The following is a 24729-nucleotide window of genomic DNA, read 5'->3' as shown; positions in this document are numbered from 1 at the left end:
GTGCTGAAGCAATTATGTCTGTAATATGAAATGGAGCAATGAATTAAGTAAATGATAAATGGTAGGAGCCCAGTTCATCACTGTTAGAGAGGTAAGTTCCGGATGAGCAAAGGGAGATTACGGTATCTATGTGACAATGGATCAGATTAGAGACACCTGTATAAACTCTTTAGCTTAATATGCATACAGACAGTTCCACATAAAAACTATCAGTGTAAAGGTAAAATACCAGTTACGTTAGCAATAAAATGAGTTTATTTGGGAATAGCAGAAGAATTACAATCTGGGACAAGTGAGCTATGGCAAACCACAGGAACATTTGAAGAGAAAAAGTGAAGCTCAGCTTTTATTAGGTTTTAGGAGGACACTAGGGAGGGCTGTTCTAAACTAAAGTTCATTGGGGATGCCAACAGAAGCCATCTCCTAGCTTTGTCCTCACTGCCCCAAATTGTCCCAAAGCTGCAGGGGTATCCTCAAGCCCACTCATATCCTCATCGAGGTGTGGGCCTGACTCTGAGGCCAGGATATGCATGCTCTCCCTCAGGTCAGAGAGCCAGGGTAGAGAGTACCCTACTGTCCACTAGGCTGCAGCACAGGACACACCCCACTCACAGTTTAGCCCCTCAGGGCACATCCAGTGAATTCCTGAAATTCAGGGTTCTGATTATTCAGTGCTATAATTTGTAAATTGCAATTGAAATAGAGCCCATGGAAGAAGTAAAAGATAAAAAAGGCCCAGTGCTATGGTCTGAATGTTTGTTTCCCCCCAAATCCACATGTTGGAATCCTAATGCCGGATGTGATGGTGTTAGACCAGGATGCCTTTGGGAGGTGATTAGCTTGTGAATGGGATTACTCCCCCTATAAAAGACCCTAAGCCATTCCCTACATGTGAAAATATGAGGAGCATGCCACTACAAAGAGGGCCCTCACCCGATCATGTCAGCACCCTCTCAGACTTCCAGCCTCAGCAACTATGAGAAATTTTCTGTTTGTAAGCCACCCAAAATGCAATAGTTTTGCCTTAGCAGTCCAGATGGGCTAAAACAACCAGCAACCAGTCTGATCCCAAACACTACCCCTAACTTTCTCCCTAAACCCTGGGCCCTTACTTCTGATCTCTAGCCCTCACCCTGGCCCTAGATTCTGACCCTGAGCCAAGGCGCCAATCCTTTTTTTTTTTTTAAGGTTTTATTTATTTCCTTGACAGAGAGATAGAGAGCACAAGTAGGCAGAGCGGCAGGCAGAAGAAGAGGGAGAAGCAGGCTCTCCGCTGAGTAGGGAGCCCGACGCCAGGCTCAATCTCAGGACCCCGGGATCATGGCCTGAGCCGAAGGCAGCCACTTAACCGAGTCACTCAGGCACCCCTAGGCCCCAATCCTAAAGCATGGCCCTAGTACCTGGTCCCTGACCCCCCCAAACCCAACCCTAAACCTAAATTCTCACCATCACCCTAACCCTCATCCCTTGCTGCCATGAAAGATATGTTACCGTTACCCAATTATCTTTTGTTTAACCTTTTCGTGAAATGGGAAAATTGTGCCCAAAAACTAACCATAAATACCCTTCAGACATGTATTCTCCCATGGAGTCCGAGCTACCACTTTTCTGTTTTGCCATTCAAACTAAGTGTGTTTAGTTAAAAATAATGCTGACTGGGTGACACAGTCGGTTGAGCGTCCGACTCTTGGTTTTGGCTCAGGTCGTGATCTCATGGTTGTGGGATCAAGCCCCGCATCGGGCTCCGTGCTCGGCACAGGGCCTGAGGGATTCTCTCTCTCTCCGTCTGCCCTCCCCCCCCGCACTTAAGCGCGTGCTTGCGCTCTCTCTCAAATAAATAAATCTTCAAAAAAAAATAACAATGTCTTCCCTAAGTGTACTAGCATGGTACAGAATGGGGCAGTAACACAAACAGTGAGAGAAAACACATGCTCATAATAAAGAAAAAGTTTATTTTTAAAGATTTTTGGAAACTATGTAGTCAAGAATTTCAATCCCACACAGGAAATACAAGCCGTGCCAGGAAGGCCCAAGGGCCGTAACTAAGGTTATTGATACCCTTTGTATTTATCCAATGTATATCCACTCACTAAAATTTTTGTTTGAAATTTCTGGCATTAATTCCCTGAAAGGTCCAGACTCGCAAAACCATTGTTACATACACAGTAGATTTTTACATTACATACTTGATATTTATACATTTGATAATTTCCTTTGCACATGTCTATGGCTTTACTACTTTCAAGACAAAAATCACATACAGAAATACATACTCAAAACATAAAATTTGTCAAGAGTTGTCTAGAATGTGGTTTACAATATAGAGGTTACAGGCGACACATAATCCACCTGTCAGGAAACAGAGTAGTAGTGCGTCATACTGGACTCTGGTGAGGGGCACTTCAGCCCAGGAAAACCCATTTACAATTCTTGTCGACGTGTATAAGATAAACACCAAACTATTTCACATATATTATATCTATATATACGTTTAACCAAATTCTGGTTTAAACATCACAAACTGACAACATGTAAATACAAACGCAAATGTTAGGAAAGGTTTGACATATATAGGGAAAAACATGTCTTATGCATTATGAAGAGTTTTTATAGTCTAGCATAAAGGCAAATGTGGTTTAAAAAAAAGAAAATCCACATACAATTAAAAAACTTAGTCAAGCCACCTAGTGTAACAGACTTCACAAATATCACGTGTTTAACATTATGCTCCAAATGTCCACGTATTGCAGAGATTGCTACATATCAATTAGAATGATGTCAGCAAAGATGTGCACACTATGAAGTGATCGCAAGTAAACATAAACTCTGCGCTTCTGAGACAAGGATGCTTGACCTTCCGTTAAAAGCAGGGTAAAAACGACTATGAAGTAACTGTCTTTACAAAGGATTACATTTTCAAATCTAGGGCAACAGACATGTTTTCCCAGGTATGCATGCACATAGTATCCTGTGGAAAAAAAATGATTCAGTTACTTAAAAAAGAAGAAAAGGTTAAAAAAGAAAGAGAGAGAGAGAGAGAGAGAGAGAAAGAAAGAAAGAAAGAAAGAAAAAGAAAGAAAGAAAGAAAGAGAAAGAAAGAAAGAAAGAACAAGAAAGAAAGAAAAAGAAAGAAAGAAAGAAAGAAAGAAAGAAAGAAAGAAAGAAAGAAAGAAAGAAAGAAAGAAAGAAAGAAAGAAAGAAAGAAAAAGAAAGAAAAGAAAGAAAGAAAGAAAGTTAAATAAACTACCAGAACTCAGTTCAGCTGGGGAAACCACAACAACACTCAAGCTCAGCAACGCCCAAGAGGCTAAGGGATAAAATTAGTCATAAACTCTGGATGACTGATCCAACATCAGCACTCTGAGTTCGAGTTTCTTGTTAACATTTTATACCATACTTTTCTTTTGGAACAAAAAGTAAGTTTGAAAAGAACCAATTGTAACTTGAAAACATTCTGCCATCTTACAGGACGGCCTTTTCTTCTAGACCCAGAACTTGGTAAAGACAGAAGTGCTCAACCCAAAGGGCCTGGAGAAGGTAGATTTCACAAGTCACTGGTGGTTAGACCATTATTCTAATGCAATGGAGCTACTAAAATACATGTATTTGTTATTAAGAAAAATTAGAAAACTAACATGTCTTTTTCTCCAGAATTATAAAAGATAAAACCTATTAATCAGTACTCTAATGTGATTACAGAAAAATAGCCAACTGAAGTTTAAAAAAAAAAAGCACAGGCTGTCTGTAACATTGTCCCCACTGTATTTCCTGCAGTTTTAATACTTTCCACCCGTTTTGAGGACTGAGCACATCCATGCCTTAGACACCCGTTAGCATATTCAAGGTTGGGTCATGAGTCATCCCTACACTTCGGGTAAAATAATGTAGCTTAGTACACACAACACTTGTTTCATTCTTGAGTATTTTGTAAGGGATTATCCAACATTGGCTCTTCCAAAGGTGAGAAAAAAGGTGTCAGGAAAATATTCCTTGGATTATTCTGGAATTCCAGAGAGACGTCTGGCAGTTTGATACTTTTAACCCTCCTCCCCCATCACAATTTCCCTCTTTTAAAATTACAATCAACAACTCACATAAGATTTAATCACATTTATTTAAAATAAGGGAGAGCTTTTCAATAACGTTCCCCCCTCCAGAGAACTAAAAGGGTTAGTGGAGCTCAGTGCCAGTAATTAAGAGGTTGATGCCATAAAGTTCTAACTGGGACACAGGTGTGTCACACCCAGGAAAGATGTTACACACTTGCAAACTTCTGCTTTCTTTCACATTTTATAAACAACACAGGTTAATTTCAACATCACTGCTTCATGGGTAATGCAGACATGTGTATCTTGGGTGGGTCTCTGCATCAAGAGTTTCACCAGAGCAAAAAGCAAACACCCTTCTCTCCAGGAGAGTCTCTCCCTTTTGAGAAAACATTCTCCTATGCACTTTGTTTGTCATGCTACGTTTACTGAAATGATACCAATGAATGGAGTTCTAGAGGAAAACCAAGAACAAACTGAACACAAAAAGGTAGAGAGGACCGCACTCTCCTTCCCCACAGCATGTGCCCGGGCAACCCCGCGAGGGCATGGGGCGCAGCCTTGGGCTCCGCCTCGGTTCAGCCCCCACAGACTTACTTCTCTCTGTAATAGAGCAGGTAGTATTTCAGGGGATCTGGCAGAGGGAGGCTCAGGACCTTCTCACGTAGGAAGTTCACCGGTCGGGCTGGCTTCGCGTCTGGCGGCGGGGCTCGGTCCTCCTCCCGCTGCTCCTCTTCCAAGTCCTCACAGCTGTTGTCGTCCGATGGGCTGGAGATCCGACTGGCAAATACCTCTTTGTCCAAAAAGACGATCGTTTCCATGCGACGGCGGCGCACTCTCCTTCGCTTGGCCCTGGGAGTGTTCTTCAGTCCATTTCCACCGCTGCTCACTGTCTCCTGACGGATGACCTTTTTAATGGTGCCCCGGATGGCGATCCGAGCCAGATCCTGGAGGCTCCGCACGGCCAGGGGCGCTGCGGAGCAAAGAAGGAGATGCGTCAACCTCGTCAGTGAGGGACCCAGACAGCACAGGGCCCTAACTCTGGAAAACCGTCCCCTCACAGTCATTCGCGAGCATTATTTACAGCACAAGCACAGGGGAGCATTCCCAGCAAACGTCAATGACAGCTCTGACATGCATGTATGTGGTCCTTCTCAATGCTTTTTTCAAACACACGAACCCGAACTCATATAAGGAAAGGAAGCAAGGTTGTTTGTCTCATCAGTCAGAAGCAGAAGAAAACCCTGGGTTCATGACTCTGTTTACTGTATTCATACCTGGGTTCTAGCTCATGCAGTGAACGTAAGGCTCCAGAATTCTTTTATCTATCTTTACATTTTCACAGTACTTTACAAATTGAGTATTTGTTCCTTTTTTATTAGAGAAAAGCAAATCCAAAGCATTTTTAGTAAGTACAAAAACTCCAAAACATACCAAGGAAAAATAAAATCTGGAGATTAAAGTCCAGCTCAGTTTAATGCAGGCAGTACACACATGGCAACAGGAGAGTTCTTCTTAAAGGGGGAGGAATTAGCGGGGTTGTGTGTTTAAATACATTATACTGAAAACCACCATCACTTTTCTCCCTCCAGGACCTAACTTTTTTTTTCCCAAGATTTTATTTATTTGACAGAGACAGCACAAGCAGGGAGAGCAGGAGAGGAAGATGTGGGGCTCCAGTACCTAACTTCTTCCAAAAAAGATGACAACCTACAAAATATAGGGAGGGTTCTTAGGTTGTCTGTAACATTTACTAACCAAATCAGAGCAGCCTGCGCAGAATCCCGTGCAATGCTCCCTGTTCCACGGGAGCCCGGGGAAGGCCCTGGGCCCGAGGCTCTCGGCACCTTCTCCCCTGTGTCCACACTGGGCCTCCTCTCCTGTTCAACTGTCTCCTCCCTGTCGTCCAGGACAAGCTCCAGCACATGCCCGTGTCTCACTACACAACACCATAATCATGACTTCCTGCTCAATACACCCATCTTTCCTTGCCTTGCCCCTCAGTCTGCTGAACCGACTCCTTCTCCAGCTCTCTCTGAGGTCCCACTTGAAGGGAACCAACTTGGCCCAAGTCTCAGCTGCCAGTCCCTCCCCCACCGCGGCTAGTAGTGCTCCCTCGGGTGCTGATTTCTACCATCTCCCCCACTCCATGTCCCTATCAACCCTTGGTTTGACATCGAGTAACAAAGACTGGGCAGCGGCTCCCAGGGCTCTGCTCCATTCCTGACTGGGGTCCTGAGCTTCCCCAGACCCACATCTACAACAGATGCTGGACACCTCAGGGCACACATCCTTCCTCAGAAACACCCTACGTGCCTGCCCCCGAATCCCTTCAGCTGCAGAGGCCACCGTCTCCATGGACACAACTTTGTTAGTTTAGAAAACTCTGGCCCAGGAAGACAAAGTTACAAATAACTGTTCACTTCCAGAACCCAAAACAATATCACATGTTATTTATTTTCCAGCATTGGCTCTTGAAGCTCTGGCCTCAAAACCCGTATCTCAGGGTGCCCTCCATGCTGTCACAACTCTTATCCAGATCCAATCAAGTCCTCACACCAAGAGACTTGTCTTCAACCAAACCCCCATTGAAGCCTCATAGATGCACCGACTACGGCCTCACCTTCTGACACTCAGGCAGTGTTCTGGAAGGCCGCGCCCTGGCTGACTGCGAGCAATGCTAGCTTCTCCTGGGGAGATTTCCAGGGAACATGCATGTGACAAATTCACCCTCCACATGGCCAGCAGGGTCGTCGAGAACACAGAAGCACCGCATCTTTTAGTTCCCACATCTGGTGGCTCCCGCAGCCTCCATGACAAGTCTAACCTACGTAGTGGACTAGTTTCTCCTATACACCCCCACTCGGACCACGCTGAGGAGCATGCATGTAGAAAGTCCCCATCAGCCTCTGCTCATGCTTCTTCTCCCTTTCTTCTCTCTTCAAAGAATTTACTTTCACCCAAAACATCCCATCCTCTGTCAAACCCTCCCTGGCCCCTCTCAGCCCCTTTCTGTATTGTACTGTTGCTCTTACCCATTTCAAGGACCACATCTATGGCATGTGACCTCCACTTAGCAGAGACCAAGGCAGAGCATGACTATCTGATAAATGATTCTTCACAAATTAAAAAAAAAAAAATTCTGGAAGGAATTTGCCAATATCTATTATCTTTGGGTGGTGAGATTATGGTTATTTCCCCCCCCCTTTTCTTTTTGGTGCATTTTCCAAATTTTCTCAGTGATCAGAATGCAGAATCCATGCTCTTATCGGTCTTATTTTAAATAAAATCATTTGCAATTCTCATTGCCAAATAAATTTCTGTTTAAATTATAAAACAGTATCTGGATGAATGCTGGCCCTGATGTCAGCTCTTTGTGGTTCTACATCCTGAAGGAGTTGAAGACACAGGCCTAGCCAAGTAAAGCTCCATGGTAAGCTTCCCACCATACACCAGCAGACCAGCTGAAGCATGTGCCCACGAGGCAGCCCCAGGAGGAAAGGGTCCCATGACTCTGCAAGAGCCCTCTGGCTCAGTGGTGCTGGCAACACACTCTCTCTGTGAGACCTCTCCACAAAGCAGAATTAACTCCCTCTCATGGGAGTCTTCTGCTTTCAATGGCATGACCAGGATTAATTCCTGTAGATTTAAAAGAAGGCAAAAATAACCTAAAATAGGCTGAAAACAGATGATTTTTCAATTTCTAAAAATCATTTGTAACATTTTAAGGTTTCAGTGGGTAGAATAATGCTCTTTAATATTAAAAGATTCCTTACAATTTGTCTTTCTCTTCAAATTCTACTGAGATTATTTAAAAGATCTAAAAGATAAATAAGGGTCTTTGTACTTACGTAACTGGACAAGTCTTGATTTTCCAGACTCTGAATGACAGGGCTGGATCAGAGGAGCAAAAGAAACTGCCAGAATCTTTTTGGTTTCCCAAGCAGAAGGACCAGTTCGTGTTATCTTAGTCAACTGCCCCCAAAGAGAAAACAAGAATATTCACAAGATTTGGCTACTGTTAATTTATATTTAATCACTCCTACATATAAACTAAAAAAAAACCACAGATATGCTGATAATGAAATAACCTGACAACAGAGGCCCCTAAAGTGATGTGACATGAAGTACCCGTAATGAATTATTATTCTTGCAAGGATGTTTTGCCTGAATATATTCAAAGCCTCTAGACCTAATTTCTGTTTACAAAAAATATGTATTGTTAGAGAAAAGAAGTCAAAGGATACCAAACCAAGAGGAGACAATCAGATGAGACAACTTCCCTGGGCTCTCCACAAGAGTCAGCGCTGAGGGCAACAGTGGGGCGGGGGGGGGGGGGACATTCTAAAATCAAAGTCATTAAAGACATTCACGACCACCTGCAATGCTTCAGTCTAGACGGGATCCCAGGCTGTTTTTTCCGGAGGACAGAAACCATAAAAAGACCTTCTTGCAACAACATGACCACACACCAAACAGCAGCTACTGTTGCAGTTTCACGGTCACATCACCTCTGTCGGAGCTTCTCCTCACTATAGTACTGAGTTTCTGTATGACATCACCGCCATGACACACAGACTTGCAGCGAAGGTCATGAAAACATTCCTTATGAATCACAGTATTAGTGGCATCAGAAGAACCTAATCAGACAACATGGCCCTCCTGTGTATTCCGTGATGGTGCCAGTTTCTGAAAGGCTCAAGCAGGTCACAGTGCTATTTTCTGCTCAGCTATGACATGCAAAGATTAGATACTCTCTTGTCTAAAAATATGTAAGCCACATCAAGGACTAATGATGTAATGTATGCTGATTAACATAACAATAAAAAATAAAAAATATGTAAGCCAGCAAATCCTCTAAAAACTAAGATTCTATATCACGAATCTTAGAACTGAAAGCATTAAGTAGCCACGTACTAGGTAAGCATCAACAAGTCACTCACACTCTTGTGTACCAGCAAAAACTTCTTTTTAAAAACATTTTTTTAAGGAGAAGTTCTAGTCATAATGAACATCAAATATCTAAATACAATCGGTAAATAACATGTGAACTGTTCAGGAAAACTATAAATCCATATTCCATGTTCCCCAGACAAGGAGATGGATACTGAAAATATGTCTACGATCCTCAAATTAATATACATATAACACAATTCCAATAAAAGGTCTGACGTATTTTTCTGATACAACAAAGATTTCTAAAATAATTTAAGTCAAGGGGTGCCTGGATGGCTCAGTTGGTTAAGCGGCCAACTCTTGATTTCAGATAGAGAGCCTTGATCAGGTGCACTCAGCAGCGAGTCCAGGATTCTCCCTCTCCCTCTGCCCCTCCCCCCACACCCCTCACCACCCCCCACCCGGCACAAGCCCTCTCTCTCTCTCTCTCTCTCTCTCTCAAATAAATCAATCCTTTAAAAAATAATAACAATTTGGGGCACCTGGGTGGCTCAGTCGTTAAGCGTCTGCCTTCAGCTCAGGTCATGATCCCAGGGTCCTGGGATCGAGCCCCGCATTGGGCTCCCTGCTCAGCCGGGAGCCTGCTTCTCCCTCTCCCACTCCCCCTGCTTGTGTTCCCTCTCTAGCTGTGTCTCTCTGTCAAATAAATAAACGAAATCTTAAAAAAAGAAATAACAATTTAAATAAAGATGTATTTAAAACAATAACCTGAGAAAGAAGAGCAAAAATAGGGACATGTAGCCCTGCTATCCACAATGATGACAGCAATAAGCAGGTGGGACTGTCAGCAAGGGCATGGGTGGCTCCTCTCCCAAAAGGCAGTTGGCCAAAGTTAAAATACCGAGTCTCTGATCAAGCACTTCTGCTTTTGAGACTGCACCTGGAAGAGGTCTTGGGTGTAGACAAAGATTAAGAATATCCACAAACATGTCTATGCACACCCTCTTCACAGCAGTACTGCTTGTAAACAGCAGAAGGGTGGAAAGAACCCAAATGCCCATCAAACAACCACATTTTCATACACCAACAAAAAACATTTTTAAGTACAAAAAATTGGGACAGAAAAGAATTTCCACGTATACCAAATATCAAATACTTAAAATGAACAATAAGCAATGATAACACCTAAACTATCCATTCCTATTTCATATGTCTGGATGAATACACGGAATGGAAAAAAAACGTGCGTATCTTCACCGAAGTAAAGTTATGAAAAAAGTGGGTTTGCTTATGTATTTTTTGAGTAAACAGATAAACTAAAAACAAAGTGGTTACCTACAGGTGAAGTGGAGGCAACATACCTGGAAAAAAATTCTGTGAGTATTCATTATTTAGATCTTGGAACCTTGTAAATATTTAACAAAGTTATAAAACCTAATATGGCAATTCCTAAAAACTGAAACAAAAGAGCTGTAAGTCTGCCTGGCAGTATAACCTCACAGGGAAGCATTATTTCCAATGACTTTCAAACACATGAATGTGTACATCCCCAGGGGAATAAAAGGGCAATCTAAGGACAGTCAGGGAGCAGGCCTTCCGGCGTGGAACACAGGTAATGCTGATTTAAGACGGAAGAAGTCAGAAAAACCCTCTAGTCCTGACTTTGAGCCGGAAGTACCAATATAAACCCATGGTGTGTTTTATGTCCAAAAGCCAAACCAACAAAAACATAGGTATGTATGGGGGTGGCTTCCTAGTTCCACAAGGAACACAAGGTTAGTTCCAACAAAGGCCCACCTGTGTTCCCTAAACACCGATTCCCACTGAACTTAAAATTAACAGAGATCCTCAGAAATGGTTAATTCCAACTTCGTGGTAAAAAAATACACCAAATGAGTGTGGAACATCTTTTCTTACCAGAGAGTAATAAAACCATCAAAGACTACTGAGGGTGTATCAGAGCCCAGAAGCCAAACTGAAGAGATGCCCGTTGGCCAAGATGGGGTATTTTAAGCTTCAGTAAGAATCATACAATGATTAAAATTTTAAGTATGTCTGTATCCATGAATGCACACCACCACTAGAAACCAAATAAAAACTTATTAGTCACCACCTTCAAGAGATGCTAGAGAACCAGATGATTGAGGAAACTAATAAATAAAGCTTAGGAATCAGAATTTATCCAGCCTCTCCTTATAAAGTGTACTTGGGGTAACCAAATAACTGATGAGGGGGTTTCTCTTTATGTAAGTATTCCAGGTACTATAAAGTTGCAAGATACAAAATCAACGTGCAGAAATCCACTGCATTTCTATACACTAACAATGATGCAGCAGAAAGAGAAATTAAGAAAACAACCCCATTTATAACCGCTCCAAAAATAATGAAATATCTAGAAATAGACTTAAAAAGGAGGTGAAACACCTCTACTCTGAAATTTATAAAACACTGATGAAAGAAACTGAAGACGACACAAAGACATAAAATGGATTAAGGCCCTAATGTGACACCTAAAGCCATAAAAATCCTACAAGAGGGCACGCACAGGCAGTAATGTCCCTGACATCGGTTGTAGCAACATTCTTCCAGATAGGTTCCTTGAGGCAAAGGAAACAAAAGCAAAAATAAACTGTTGGGACTACATCAAAATAGAAAGCTTCTGCACAGCAAAGTAAACCACCAATAAAACTAAAAGACAACCTACTGAATGGGAGAAGATATTTGCAAATGACATATCCGATAAAAAGTTAGTATCTAAATTACGTAAACAACTTATACAACTCAATGCCCAAAAACCAAATAATCCAATTTAAAAATGGGCAGAAGACATGAACAGGTATTTCTCCAAAGAATCCAGATGGTAAACACACACATGAAAAGATGCTCAATATCACTCATCATCAGGGAAATGGAAATCAAAAGCACAAAAGCCTGGGCGGCTCAGCTGGTTGAGCGTCCAACACCTGGTTTCAGCTCAGGTCATGATCTCGGGGTCGTGAGACGGAGCCCCGCATCAAGCCCCACATTCAGCACGGAGTCTGCATGAGATTCTCTCTTCCTCTCCTCTGCTCATCCTACTCATGCTCTCCCTCTCTCTCTAAAATAAATAAATAAATCTTTAAAAAAAAAAAAACCCACAATGAGATACCACCTCACACCTGTCAGAATGGCTAAAATCAACAACACAGGAACAAGCGCTGGTGAGGACGTGAGAAAAAAGAACCCTCCTGCGCCACTGGTGGGAATGCAAACTGGTGCAGCCACTCTGGAAAACAGTATGGAGGGTCCTCAAACAGTTAAAAATAGAGCTACCCTACAATTCAGCATTGCACTACTAAGTATTTATTCAGAAAATATGAAAACATTAATTCAAAGGGATACGTGCACCCTGATGTCTACTGCAGCGTTACTTACAATAGCCAAGATATGGAAGCAATCCAAGTGTCCATGGACAGATGAATGGATAAAGAAGATACAGCATATATATACACGATGGAATATTATTTGGCCATAAAGAAGAATGAAATCTGCCATTTGCAATGACATGGATGGAACTAGAGAGTACTATGCTAAGCAAAATAAGCCAGTCAGAGAAAGACAAATACCATATGATTTCATTCATATGTGGAATTTAAGAAACACAACAATTGAACATAGAAAAAAAAGAGACAAACCAAAAAACAGACTCTTAAAGAACAAACTGAAGGTCACCAAAGAGGAAGTGGGTAGGGCGACGGGGGAAATAGGTGAGGGGATTAAGAGTACACTTATGCTGATGAGCACTGGGTGGTGTATGAAGTGCTGAATCACTTCATCATACCCCTGAAGCTAATATAACACTGTATGTTAACTATACTGGAATTAAAATTAAAAAGAAAAAAGTATTTGAGGTACTAAATGAAGAGAAATGATGGAATCAGAACGTATGGTTCTGCGACCCTTAACGAAATAATGGACCAGGACCACAATCGCACTGCTACCATCGGAGAAAGAGACCACAGGCATGATGCGCCTACATATGAATGTACCCTGTAACACATGGTAAGTATTCTTGCACCCCTCCCCCGCCAAATTAAGTCCACCTGGAAACTAAGCAAGTCTTTAGATCCAACTAACAATTTATGATGAAAATAGGGAGCAGAAAGAATATGTAAAACATCACCACAGAGATATGTAATCTCCAAATCCAGGCTATAGGAAACCCTGTAAGACAAATCACCTGGTTTCTTCAACAAGTACATTACAAGGAAAAAGTAAAAAAAAGAAAAAAAGAAGTTACAGATAAAAAACACTTAAGCGGTATATCAACCCTGGGTGCCAGGCTGTCTCAATCAGTGAGTGGAGCATGCAGCTCTTGCTCTTGGGGTCATGAGTTTAAGCCCCACGCTGGGTGCAGAGATGACTCAAAAATAAAATCTTTAAAAAAAAAAAAAAAAGAGAGAGAGAGAGAAAGATCAACCAAATACAAGGCATAAATCTTAAATGGAGATCCAAATAAACATTTCCATTTCCAGGAGCCAGAGGATACACTATGGTCAACAATTCCACAGGTTACTATGTAAGCACTCAATAGGATGATACGGAATGTTAAATGGCTTAAAATCATCTCATCAATTAAATAAAACCGTATGCACAATGACCTTCTTGGAAAAGGGTACAAACTACAGGAATCATACACTAACAGTGCTTAAGGTGAGGACTGTGAGCAATTTTTCTTAATTTTCACATGTTCTGGATTTTCAACGATGAATGATTCCTTTTTAAACAAAATAAATGCTAACATATTTAAATTGCAGAAAATCGCACAAAAATGCACAATCTCCTAATTTTTATCATTTCCATTTTTCCTAGTTCTTTGTGACTGAGACATTCTCCCTGATGACCAATTCAGGTTTGATTAATCTGCTTGTTTATTACAACTTGTTTTTCTCAATGAAGCACAACAGCTACAATGTACAGAAACATGGACGACCCAACAACAGACTGAGCCAAGATTCCACCTAAGGAAGGGATTCCTGTATAATGCTCGCAGTCACAGAATTTAACAATTAGAAGACAACTACTCTAATGATTTTTACAAATAATTCTAACAACAGAATAAGCATACTGGAATAGCTGTGGAGGAGGGGGGGAGGTGGGAGAGAGGAGGAGACAGACGGAGATGAGGGTAAGGGCTTACAGTGCAGGCTCTAGGTGCCTACCTGAGTCAGGCCCTGGCCCAAGCTAGGCTGTCTTTATGACCTGTCCCTGCCTGTGTCCTCATTTGTGAAACAGAAGGAGTTGTCATGAGGAATACAAGGAAAAATATATGGAAACTTCTTGGAACAGACTTTGGCCAACAGTTAAGCATGTCAGTTAGGAGAGGGGTCTGACCTTCTCTTCCAGTGGCATGACAAGGATGCCCCCTACTTTGAGAAGACTCTTCATGTACTCTTCATGCTCTTTCTGCACACCAGCCCCACAGTACACACGATCGTACTGAGAACAATCTGGAGAAATCTCCAGGCAATTGCCAGTAACAAAGGAAGGTTCACAGAAGTCAAATCTAAAAGCAAAAAATGTTTTCTGTAACTGAATATATCACATTATAGCAAGTCTCTATAGTAAGTCTACACTAACCACAGGTTATGTTTTCCTTGAACAACCTTATAATGACATAATACAACTGACAGAGCCAGAAGATGGAAGTCAGACCTCCAAAAAGAATATTATTCATAAACAGAACCCTAGAAATTCCAAACAATATATTATGAAAGTGAATGTCATAAACATAATATAGACTTAAATCATCTAACCTCCAATCATCACTGTCTTTGCTCTGTTTTTATAAAACATTACCTTATTTAAGATCTACTAAAACCGGGCGCCTGGGTGGCTCAGTTGGTTAAGCGACTGCCTTCGGCTCAGGTGATGATCCTGGAGTCCCGGAATCGAGTCCCACATCGGGCTCCCTGCTCAGCAGGGAGTCTGCTTCTCCCTCTGACCCTCTTCCCTCTCATGCTCTCTCTCTCTCATTCTCTCTCTCTCAAATAAATAAATAAAATCTTAAAAAAAAAAAGAAAAGAATGAAATCTTTAAAAAAAAAAAAAGATCTACTAAAACCAAGTGAAATGAGGGGCACCTGTGTGGTTCCGTCGGTTAAATGTCCCACTCTTGGTTTCAGCTCGGGTCATGATCTCAGGGTCGTGAGATTGAGCCCAGTTCTCATCAGGCTCCACACTCAGCGTGGAGTCCGCCTGAGATTCCCTCTCCCTCTGACCCTCCCCCACACTTGTGTGCACATGCACACGCTCTCTCTCTCTCTCTCTAATAAATAAATCTTTAAAAAAATAAAATATAAAAACAAGTAAAATGAAAGAAAACTACATCTGGTGTTTCTAAAAATGTTAAACCCTAAAGTAAGAACTTTAATGCCTTATTTAAAAATGGAAAGAGAGGGGCGCCTGGGTGGCTCAGTCGGTTAAGCGTCTGCCTTCAGCTCAGGTCATGATCCCAGGGTCCTGGGATCGAGCCCCGCATCGGGCTCCCTGCTTGGCAGGGAGCCTGCTTCTCCCTCTCCCACTCCCCCTGCCTGTGTTCCTGCTCTCGCTATTTCTCTGTCAAATAAATAAATAAAATCTTTTTTTAAAAAAATGGCAAGAGGTAGTTATATATACTATTTAAAGACAAATGCAACAATTCTGTTTTAGAAACCATTAGGTGATAAATTGTTATCTGTGTTGGAAACATGAAAACTGGGCAAAATGAACATTCTATTTCCTTCTCTTATTATATTGGTGAAAAATTACCTTTCCCTGGTATATAGTTAAAAAACCTAAAGCCCTCAAAAGCACAAAATATTTAAAAAATAATTAGAACAACTATGCACATACCCCTGATTCTCCTCCCAAAGTTGAATCATGTTTGCTGGTATATGAACGCTAATGAACTTATGTCTCCCATCTAATCAAAAGTTTAAATTATATTTCACACAGCAACCCAAGGGTAGTATTTGATCTTACTTGTCAAAGCTGTCACTGGTTCTAATGAAGAAGTCCAGCTTCTGCTTTGCATATTCTATTACATCCGAATGGAGTTCAACTCCATGGTTCACACCAAAAGGACCTAAAATGTTCCAGAATAAGAAAACTTTTAGAACTAGCGCAAGAACTCTTACTCTTTATTTTATCAACTACAATGCACCAGATTTAGCATGTATAGTTACATGAAGAAATTCACAAGGTTTTGAGGTCTTATCACATTATTGGACCTAAATCACCCAAGCTAATCTTTAAATATGCAGGGTAGACTATGCTCACCACACTGTAAATACTTGTTTCTTTGACACTACCCATGTCACAGCTTTCTAAAGCCTGGGTCGCTCTGCTCTCAAAGATGTAAAAAAGGCCAAGATCTGCAACCAAGAATTCAAGATCTCACTAATGAATTAAAAAATAAAAACGTTATTTCCAAATGAAACTGGACTCAGGACTGTGTTCCAAAAGGTCGCCCAAACACTCAGACATGGACACAAATAGCTTTCGATCCTCATTAAAATAAAACTGTTTTTAACAGTGGTGCCTGAGTGGCTCAGTCGGTTGAATGTCCGACTCTTAATTTCAGCTCAGGTCATCATCTCAGGGTCATGGGACTGAGCCCCAAGTCAGGCTCTGTGCTCAGCATGGAGTCCGCTGCAGATTCTCTCGCATCCTCTACCCCTGCCCCTTCCCCCACTCACACACGTGCATGTGCTCTCTCTCTCTCTCAAACAAAATAAACAAATAAAACTATAACCAAGTCACAATGAAACATTTTTTATATCAAAGGAAATTTATCAATAATTGGAAATAAAGCTGTAAGAAAAGTTACAAGCCCACTTAACAATAAAGGTGTTCCCTCTGTATAAAGCTGCCTTTAGATGAGATCTATTGACACAGACAGCTTAGGTGATTCTCTCTGCTGTGGGAATTCATTTATATGAAGGTCAAAAACAGGCAACACTTATTTGTGACGATGGAGAACAAAAGGGTGCTCTCCTTTCTGGAGGGGGAGGGACAGCATGAGAGCTTCTGGGGTGCTGGTTCTACTCCGTACCTTGTTCTGGGTGGTGCCTGCACGAAGGTGAATACTTACATAAAAATTCACCAAGCTCCACACCTCAACCTTGTTCATTTACTACAGGTTAACTTACACAGCCATTTTTTTAAATGTCTCCATGTGAAAATCAACAGGGCATGTAAAACTTTATTTACTAGACAGATATACTGAACTCACAGTGCAGCACTTAACCCTACAGTCCAACAGAAATACTGGAAAATAAGCAACCATCTGTGTACCCACATCTTGATATTTTGCACTTGGGCTTACCTGGTCCCCCGACAGCACGACACCCACCCCAGGCCAAGGCTTCCCTCTCCTCGACCTGGACAGCTCACCTGGGGCTCTCTTCTCTCAACATCTGCTGCTGCTAAAACATTCTCATTAAAACACACCCTACCTGAGAAGTCACATTTTCACTATTTACAACATCAAATCCAAATTACCTAATTTCAAGACCCTCTGCCAAGTCACTGACTTCCATCCCACTGCCCTCTGGCTAGCAGCACGTGCCAGAAACCAAGAAAACCTTTACTTTCCCACTCATCATAGTTTCATTAGCCCCTCACCCTTTATCAAAACCTATTAAGCAGTTAATTCTCATAAAGGATCCAGGACATAGTTCCTACCCCCAAGAAGCTTAACACCAAATACAGTAATAACACAGAGCCCCTGACTCACCCCAATAAAAAGATGACTAAGAGGGGAGGGAGGGCACGGGAGGAGTCAGGACTGAGACATCAAGGGCATGGCACTGAAGCCAGACCGCAAGCCCCCCCCCTTCCCCCGCCGCAGGAGGGCACTCCACTCCCTAATCACACAGCACTTCAGGTTAGCTGCACAGGAGTGCAGCAGAAAAGGGATAAAGTTCAGGGCCAGGCAGAAAGGCAGTTGGGTTTAAAAAAGAGTCAGATGAAAGACTCCAGACCTCCCATCTGCAGGCAATGGGAAGCCAAAATGGTCTTCAGCTCTGGAGTGATGTGCATGAAACAACATTAAAGGCTGAGTAAACTGGAGAGGGAGGCCCAGAACACGTGGTATCCAGAGATATCAGCCAGTGCGTGCAGCCTCCTCCCTGCAAATGCAAGATGTCTATCCGTGAAAGGAAACTCTCCATTCACCTCCTTCAAATACATCACAGCAGTACAAAGTATCCACTGCAACCCCCAAAAAAGCTTCCCTTCCTTTAGATCTCTCCCCACCCCACCGTCTAATTACATTCCCAGCAAACAGGGGACTCAGAGAAGAGAAGCTGCTTATAATTTCTAGGGAATGTCAAGTGCAACAGGTCACCTCAGGCTTACTGTAAGAACTGAGCATCTCAGTTCTTTTCAAAAGCATTTCTAACCTAGTCAATTTGATATCCTAGCCCCCTCTCTGCCAAGAGCATCTCATCCTTAGCTCCCCCAATTTCTCTGCTCCACTGAATTACCTTTCACTAATTCCAGAATGATACATCACCTGGGCTCTTCACAAAGCAGGCTTAATCCGAAACAAATTAAGTTCAAAAAGCTTTTAGCTTTAAAAAACAAACCTAAAAATCTGAGGATAGCAATCTATAGCCTAAGTTAAATGATCAGTCTCAAAACTTCACCAAATTCCGAAGTCTATGAACTTATAAAGAACCAAAAACTTCATTCCATACCCACAAAAATCAACGGTCACTGCTAAGATTTTCTGTAACAACCACAAGGAAACAATGTTGTGGTGCACCTGTAGTCTGGATGCCACCCTCCCTCACAGATGCTACAGCAGCCCCAGCCCTACTTCCTCTTCAGAGAAATTTTTAAAAGGACAGGTCAGCCCCTGTTACTCCTCTGGCAAAACTGTTCTATCTCAGAGTGAAAACAGACACCTAAACCCTCAATTATCTGATACTGTTCTTTCAATAACAAAAATGCCAATCCCCATGTGTAGTCTCACAACTTATTTGGGAAAAGAGACAAAACCTGTGAAATCCTTCCCATCCCTGGAATTCATTTACAAAGAACAATTTGCAGGCATTAACTCTTTGAGCGTTAAAACAAAACAAACCAAAACTGCTTGGAAGAACTTTAACTTCAGTCTCAGTTTATAGACAGAGTGACAAAGCAGGCCGGGTGATCGTATTAAACAAGAAATCACTGTAAGGCTCCGATTTACACAACCCTCTTGGTCCTCTGTTATCCAGAAGGAGGGTGTGCTGAGCAGAGAGTGGAGGTACAGGTGGGAGGGGGTAGGGAACAGAAGGGGTCCCTCCAGAAAACTTGGAGCCCTCCCTTCACCAGCCCACCCAATGACTATGTATGTATAAACCACAGCGGACAACTGCTCAGAAGGCAATCAGACGACACTGCCAGCAGACTCTCTTCTCCTGCACCATGAGACAGATGGTGCTCTGCCCCACTCTGTCCAGACTTACCTAGAATGAGCCCCACCATGGAGCTGAGGTAGCCAGTGCCGCTGCCCAGGTTCAAGAAGGAGAGCCCCGGCTGCAAGTCCAGGGCCTCCATCACTTCCGAGTAGATGCACGGAGCCGAGAGGTGGATGTTGCCATGCTTCCAAGCCAGGTCTTTATAAGCATTTTCTTTAAATTCTTCAAGATAATAATCTGCACGATCAATAGCTCGGAAAGCCTGCTCGACCAGCTCAGTCCGGATGTACTGTGCTTCTTTCAAATTGTCTATTAGCTCATCATTGTCTTCACCAGCACTCACAGCACCTCCCATCTTCAAGATCTCTCTTAGGCAACACTGCAATTAAAAATGTTTTTAAAGAGCTATTTACATTAAAGGTAAGAGCACAAGAGTTAAAGTTCTAATAACATGCCAATTTCAAATTCTGAATTCTGAAAATACCACAGATGGAATATATTTGGTCAGCACCCACCTACCCCACCCCACCCCCGCTAAATTCAGAAGGAAAAAAAAAAGTTAAATATGAAATTCCATTATATCCATCCAGAAGTTTGTAATTTACAATATCAAATGAATTCAAATGAACTTGAGGTACCTAATGTGTATTTGACAACTGAAAACATCATTAAAGTAGGAACTCAGTATTTTAAGTCGTCAATCTACAAAATCGGGTATTTAGGATTAAAATTATCTGCCTTAACAGGGATATATTCACATATGGCAAAGTCAATGGATATAAGCATAAAAAGAATACAGATATGTCTAGAAAATCACACTAATATCAACTTCTCTTTGAATATTTCAAGCGCTACAGATCACTTTTGATAAATCTTTAAAAGCAAAAAAATCAAATAAAGATAAACAACAAATACTATAAAGTTATTGTTTATTTGAAATTCAAAATTAACTGGTGTCCTAAATTTTACCCAACAACTCTACACCCCCACATACACATCGGGTCAAGGAATCCATTCAACCCGTTCATTTGGATATTCGGATGTACAAATTTCAGGCAAAAATACCACTAACAAAACTCTTACACGATAGGACATTTTATTGTAACAAATACAAAATCTGTTTTCAGGCTACAGCTGCTCCAAGAACTCCTACACCCCCTTTGGAAGTATATTTTACACAACCTTTCTACCTCTTTAACAATAAAAGGTACATTGCTTACCTTCTTCCCAACTGCTTTCAAGAAGAAAAAGCAACAGTGTGAACCCTTCTGAGCCACCTGCTAACATACAATGTGCCTCCATCTAATTCACATGGACCTCATCTTCATGACCATAAAAATATCTTCTCCAATTTTATACCTACCCCATGTAACTCTTTCGGAAAGAATGATTTTACTTCACACAAAATGGTAATGTTTTACAAAACATCTGATGTAAATTGTTGGGAAAAGACAAAAAACACCAGACTTCACAAAGACTGATACATTTTCTGATTCAGGACAACTTCCATAATAACATACTATATTATTTTTACATATTTTACTATATTTATTATTACAAAGTTTATCCTTGCTTTCCCCCTCACAATCCTCTGGATTTCTAACAGCAGAATGAGAAGCATAAATACTGAGGGAAGAGATTCCATACACATATCCCGTGCACACTACTGGCAATTGTGGTGGGAGAGGTTTTCCCAGGAATAAAAATAAATGAACACATGATAAATCTTCAGCTCTCACAACAAATACACAAAATATGTAAAACATAGGGCTTAGTATAAATGCTCTAACATTTCACGGTTGGAACAGTTCATCTTCATCATCAAGATTTTAGAGCTGAATATTATACTTTCCACATCACCAGGATGGTCCAATTACTAGCTTTTCACGCCATTTCAAGATGTTTTGGAGCCCTAGTAAGGTTATGGTCCACAGTCAGTGAACTTAGCCGACTGGATAAAGTGCTAATGAGGTCAAGTTTAATCTTCAATAAGCCACTTAGTTCTGAGGCTACAGTCTACATCCCAAGTCTAGGACAGTCATCTTATAATTTAGGTCACTGCTTAAAAGTGGAGTTGCGTTTGCTGCCTAAAGGTCTATTTAGGAAAAGGGCTGGAAACCACGCATCTTTCATGGTGGATCTAATTCTGTTCCTAATGTTCTACCATTCTAGCTCAATACCATCATTCTAACTTCAGAAAGCAAACACTAACTAGATATTGGACACATTTTATTTTCTACTATGTAATCTATCACTTATTTCCAACTTCGCCTCACTCTGAAAGTTTATTCATATACAAAAGCTAGCATTTTAGTAAAAAGAGCTACAATCTTTACAGGCACCACCCGCCCGTCACAGGAGTTCATGTTAACTTCACAACATACTGAGGCAAATTGGGACCGAGCAGCTATTTTGCTCATGATCACACACCAGTGCATGAAGAGAAGGCTAGAATTCAAACCCAGGACTGTCTAGCCAAAGGCTTATGTCCTCAAATTCTCAAAGGGAAAACATTCTTTAACACAACATGTTGGTAATCTTTGCCCCAAATGACAGGCTACATAACTATGCGGTAACCCCCTGTTGCCGCTGGTAGGATGCGTGTGACCATCTACAGGGTTGAGAATATTAACTTTGTCTGGTCATCTACCACTCCCTCACAGTGGATACAATCACTGCTTATTCCTGACCACCCCTGTGACTGGTCATAAGACCACCCAAAAACACCAACAACAGATTCAAAGATATCCTTGCCAAACCAAATATGGACCTATAATCTAGTCAAATCCAATTGTTCAAAGTAATGAGAAATCATTTCTGGATGCTGTACTTGATTATACTTTGCAATCCCCAATATAGGTCACTACTCTGGGGTAACGCCAACAGGACCTCCTTAGTCTCATAATGCTCCAAAACCAACTGCCAGAACACAGTGAGGAAGACAGCTAAGCAGCAACAGGCATGGGAGGGTCTCATGACGGACAGCCAAGGAGGCCATAGCTGGGTCAACACAGCCTGAAGCCACGATAATGGGGGTGTGCAGTTCCAATCTACACTGGGTTTGTCAGACTCCACATGGAGGGCCATATTCCAACCTGATATCACTTCTTAATGGAAATATGGACAAGGTAATTTTATGTGGAAAAAGGGCTGGGGGAAAGGACCCTGTGGTGTCAGCCCTGAAAGGTTTGTCTTTTTTGTAATGCAAGGGCCTGACTTAAGTTTTGATTGGTGAGGAATATACACTTTGCCTCCTGTCACTCAACTCCATGAAGAACCAGGCCTTTGTTTGAGATCAGATCTTAGTTGATTTCCCTAACAGACCTTTAGGGCCACTTGTCTTTTCTCTTCCCATGCTTTACATTCCCTCTTTTGTTTTATACTCCCCAATAAAGAGCAAGCCTGAGAAGTCCTAGGCTCCCACACTCAACCCCAATACAAGCAGAAACCCAGGCCTATGCTCCCTAGAGCTCTCTCTTCCCCGTCTCACTGTGTGGCCCCAGGTATGCTATAAAATTTCCAGGTTCTGTAAGTAATAAACCTTTATTTTTTTTCAGTTTCCTGATGGTTGTTGCTGAAAGGTGTCTTGCAATCATAATAACCACAGGGGCCGGTCCAACCACATTGGTTAAAAGAAAACAGAAGCAAACCACACCTCCTGCTGGCAGAATAATGAAAGAAACACTTATCTTAAAAACTAGAACACTTGCTAGGAATACATATAGAGGGATTTTTTTCAAATACTTGAAAGGCTGCCATGTATATACTATTCCTGGAGCTGATAAAAGCTGGATCCGTGGAACACATTAGATGAAAATAATTTCTACTAAACACAGAAAAGCTTTCTAACAACTAGAATTCCAAATACTGAACTGTTCTTAGAACCTCGACAGCCTGTCACCCCCAGGGATGTCCCAGGTTAGGTACAAGCTGAGGTGGGGCCAGGAGGCCTAGGCACTGACCCCATCACCTCAGAGGTCCCCTCTCATTCCACCTCTAAAGCTCTATTTCACCCAAGCCCAGCCACAAGTTCTGAGTTGTTTGCAGAAACCTGGCTTCACTAATTCTTGATTGACAGTCTACTCAACACCCAAAACGGAGTTGTTTACTTCGGCCACTCCTCTGCCAAAAGAAAGAAGAAAACTATTACAGGCTCGTGATGAACAAAGGGGATAGGCAAAGATTTAGGTAACTTTTCTGAGGGGAAACGCTAGAGCACACATCAACTTGGGAGGCACATCCCATGGAAAAAAACGGAACACGGGCACCAAGCCCAGCCAAGTTCTTCTTCCCCAACTATAGACCTTTTTCAGACGCCTGAAGTTAAGTCCCAGGGTTCTGTGCCAATTCTTAATATCCCCAAGGCTTGGAAGGGCAAATATCTTTATGGTTCTTTTTGTTTGTTTGTTCGTTTAGAGAGTAATCTCTACATTCAACATGGGGCTTGAACTCACAACCCCAAGATCAAGACTGATCACTCGACTGAGTCAGCCGGGTGCCCCTAGGCTGTCACCTTCTGAAAAGGTCCAAGGTAGAATTTGTTTTAAACGTTGATAAGTCTTGACTTGCCTCAGAACTGCAAACGTTTCCTACTTAGTAAGCTAGGGACAAACTGCATGTCTGTAGAGTCAAGTACATCCAAGGGTGCAAGCAACGGGCACTAGAAGAGAGACCTCCGGGAGGCTCTGGAACGCTGGAGGGCAAACCACAGGGCGCACCCGGGACAACCCCCCAGCGGAGCGCAGCAGGGGAAAGGGGACACGTTCTTGGAGGAGAGGCGCCCTGGGTGGGTTGGGGGATTGGGGGGAGAGACGCAGGAGGGGGAACCCCGGGGGCGGGAGGGGGAGACGCGGGGAGGGGGGGCTGAGGAACGCTGGTGGGGAGAAGGGAGGAAGGGGGAACGCCAGGCGGGGCGGAAGGGGGGGGAGTCGCCGGTTGGGGGAAATGAAGGGGGTTAGGCGGGGAGAGGATGGGAGGACGCCGGAACGGAGGGGGACGCCCCCCGGAGGAAGGGTCCAGGCGCTCGGGACCGGGGGAGGGGAGGGTAGACAGGAGGGAGGGGTCCGTGGGGAGACGCCGCCGCCCGCCAAAGGCTGGGCCGAGGGCGGCGGCGGTGGCGGCTCTACCTCCGGGCTCGGCCGGCCCGCGAGATCGGGCTGCCTAAGCCGCGACCTGGAGCTCCTCGGGCGCCCCTCGCCCGTCCGCGGCCCGGCTGCGCCTCCCCGACCTCTGCCGCCGTAAACATCCGCCGCCCCACTGCGCCTGTGCGCGCAACGGCCTGACTGCGCGTGCGCCCGGGCCTGGCGCTTAAAGGGGCAACGGCGCTGCTGGTGGGCCCCGGTGAGGTACCTGCCCGCG

The 24729-nt window shown here is 42.8% G+C and overlaps 1 protein-coding gene across 3 annotated transcripts; it reads right to left on the bottom strand.

Annotated features, from left to right (window-relative positions):
- Nucleotides 1-1932: 1932 nt before the first annotated feature.
- On the bottom strand, nucleotides 1933-24617 carry PCMTD2 (protein-L-isoaspartate (D-aspartate) O-methyltransferase domain containing 2). Of its 3 annotated transcripts, XM_028095687.1 has the most exons (8): nucleotides 24498-24617; nucleotides 23941-24031; nucleotides 19420-19750; nucleotides 15944-16046; nucleotides 14316-14487; nucleotides 7898-8021; nucleotides 4644-5019; nucleotides 1933-2968 (listed from the first exon to the last, which is right to left on the bottom strand). In XM_028095687.1, the coding sequence occupies exons 3-8, from the start codon at nucleotides 19724-19726 to the stop codon at nucleotides 2923-2925; spliced, it is 1128 nt and encodes a 375-aa protein (XP_027951488.1). In that variant the 5' UTR covers nucleotides 19727-19750; nucleotides 23941-24031; nucleotides 24498-24617; the 3' UTR covers nucleotides 1933-2922. The 3 variants fall into 3 exon arrangements, with proteins under 3 accessions (XP_027951488.1, XP_027951487.1, XP_027951489.1); XM_028095686.1 differs by lacking the exon at nucleotides 23941-24031; XM_028095688.2 differs by lacking the exons at nucleotides 23941-24031; nucleotides 24498-24617 and adding an exon at nucleotides 20592-23902.
- Nucleotides 24618-24729: the final 112 nt, after the last annotated feature.

The sequence above is a fragment of the Eumetopias jubatus genome, unplaced genomic scaffold, assembly GCF_037043125.1.
Source record: "Eumetopias jubatus isolate StellerSeaLion01/CBP00866 unplaced genomic scaffold, mEumJub1_p1.0 scaffold_9, whole genome shotgun sequence".
In the NCBI taxonomy this organism is placed as follows: Eukaryota; Metazoa; Chordata; class Mammalia; order Carnivora; family Otariidae; genus Eumetopias; species Eumetopias jubatus.
This window is presented reverse-complemented; position numbering and strand designations above follow the sequence as displayed.

What these genes read in the sequence shown, in the direction of transcription:
- PCMTD2 (XM_028095687.1), bottom strand. Translation starts at nt 19,726, where the DNA reads ATGGGAGGTGCTGTGAGTGCTGGTGAAGACAATGATGAGCTAATAGAC. An exon ending in ACCAGTGACAGCTTTGACAA is followed by an intron (nt 14,488 to 15,943) that starts GTAAGATCAAAT and finishes TTTTGCTTTTAG; the next exon opens with ATTTGACTTCTGTGAACCTT. An exon ending in TCATGCCACTGGAAGAGAAG is followed by an intron (nt 8,022 to 14,315) that starts GTCAGACCCCTC and finishes CTTTGGGGGCAG; the next exon opens with TTGACTAAGATAACACGAAC.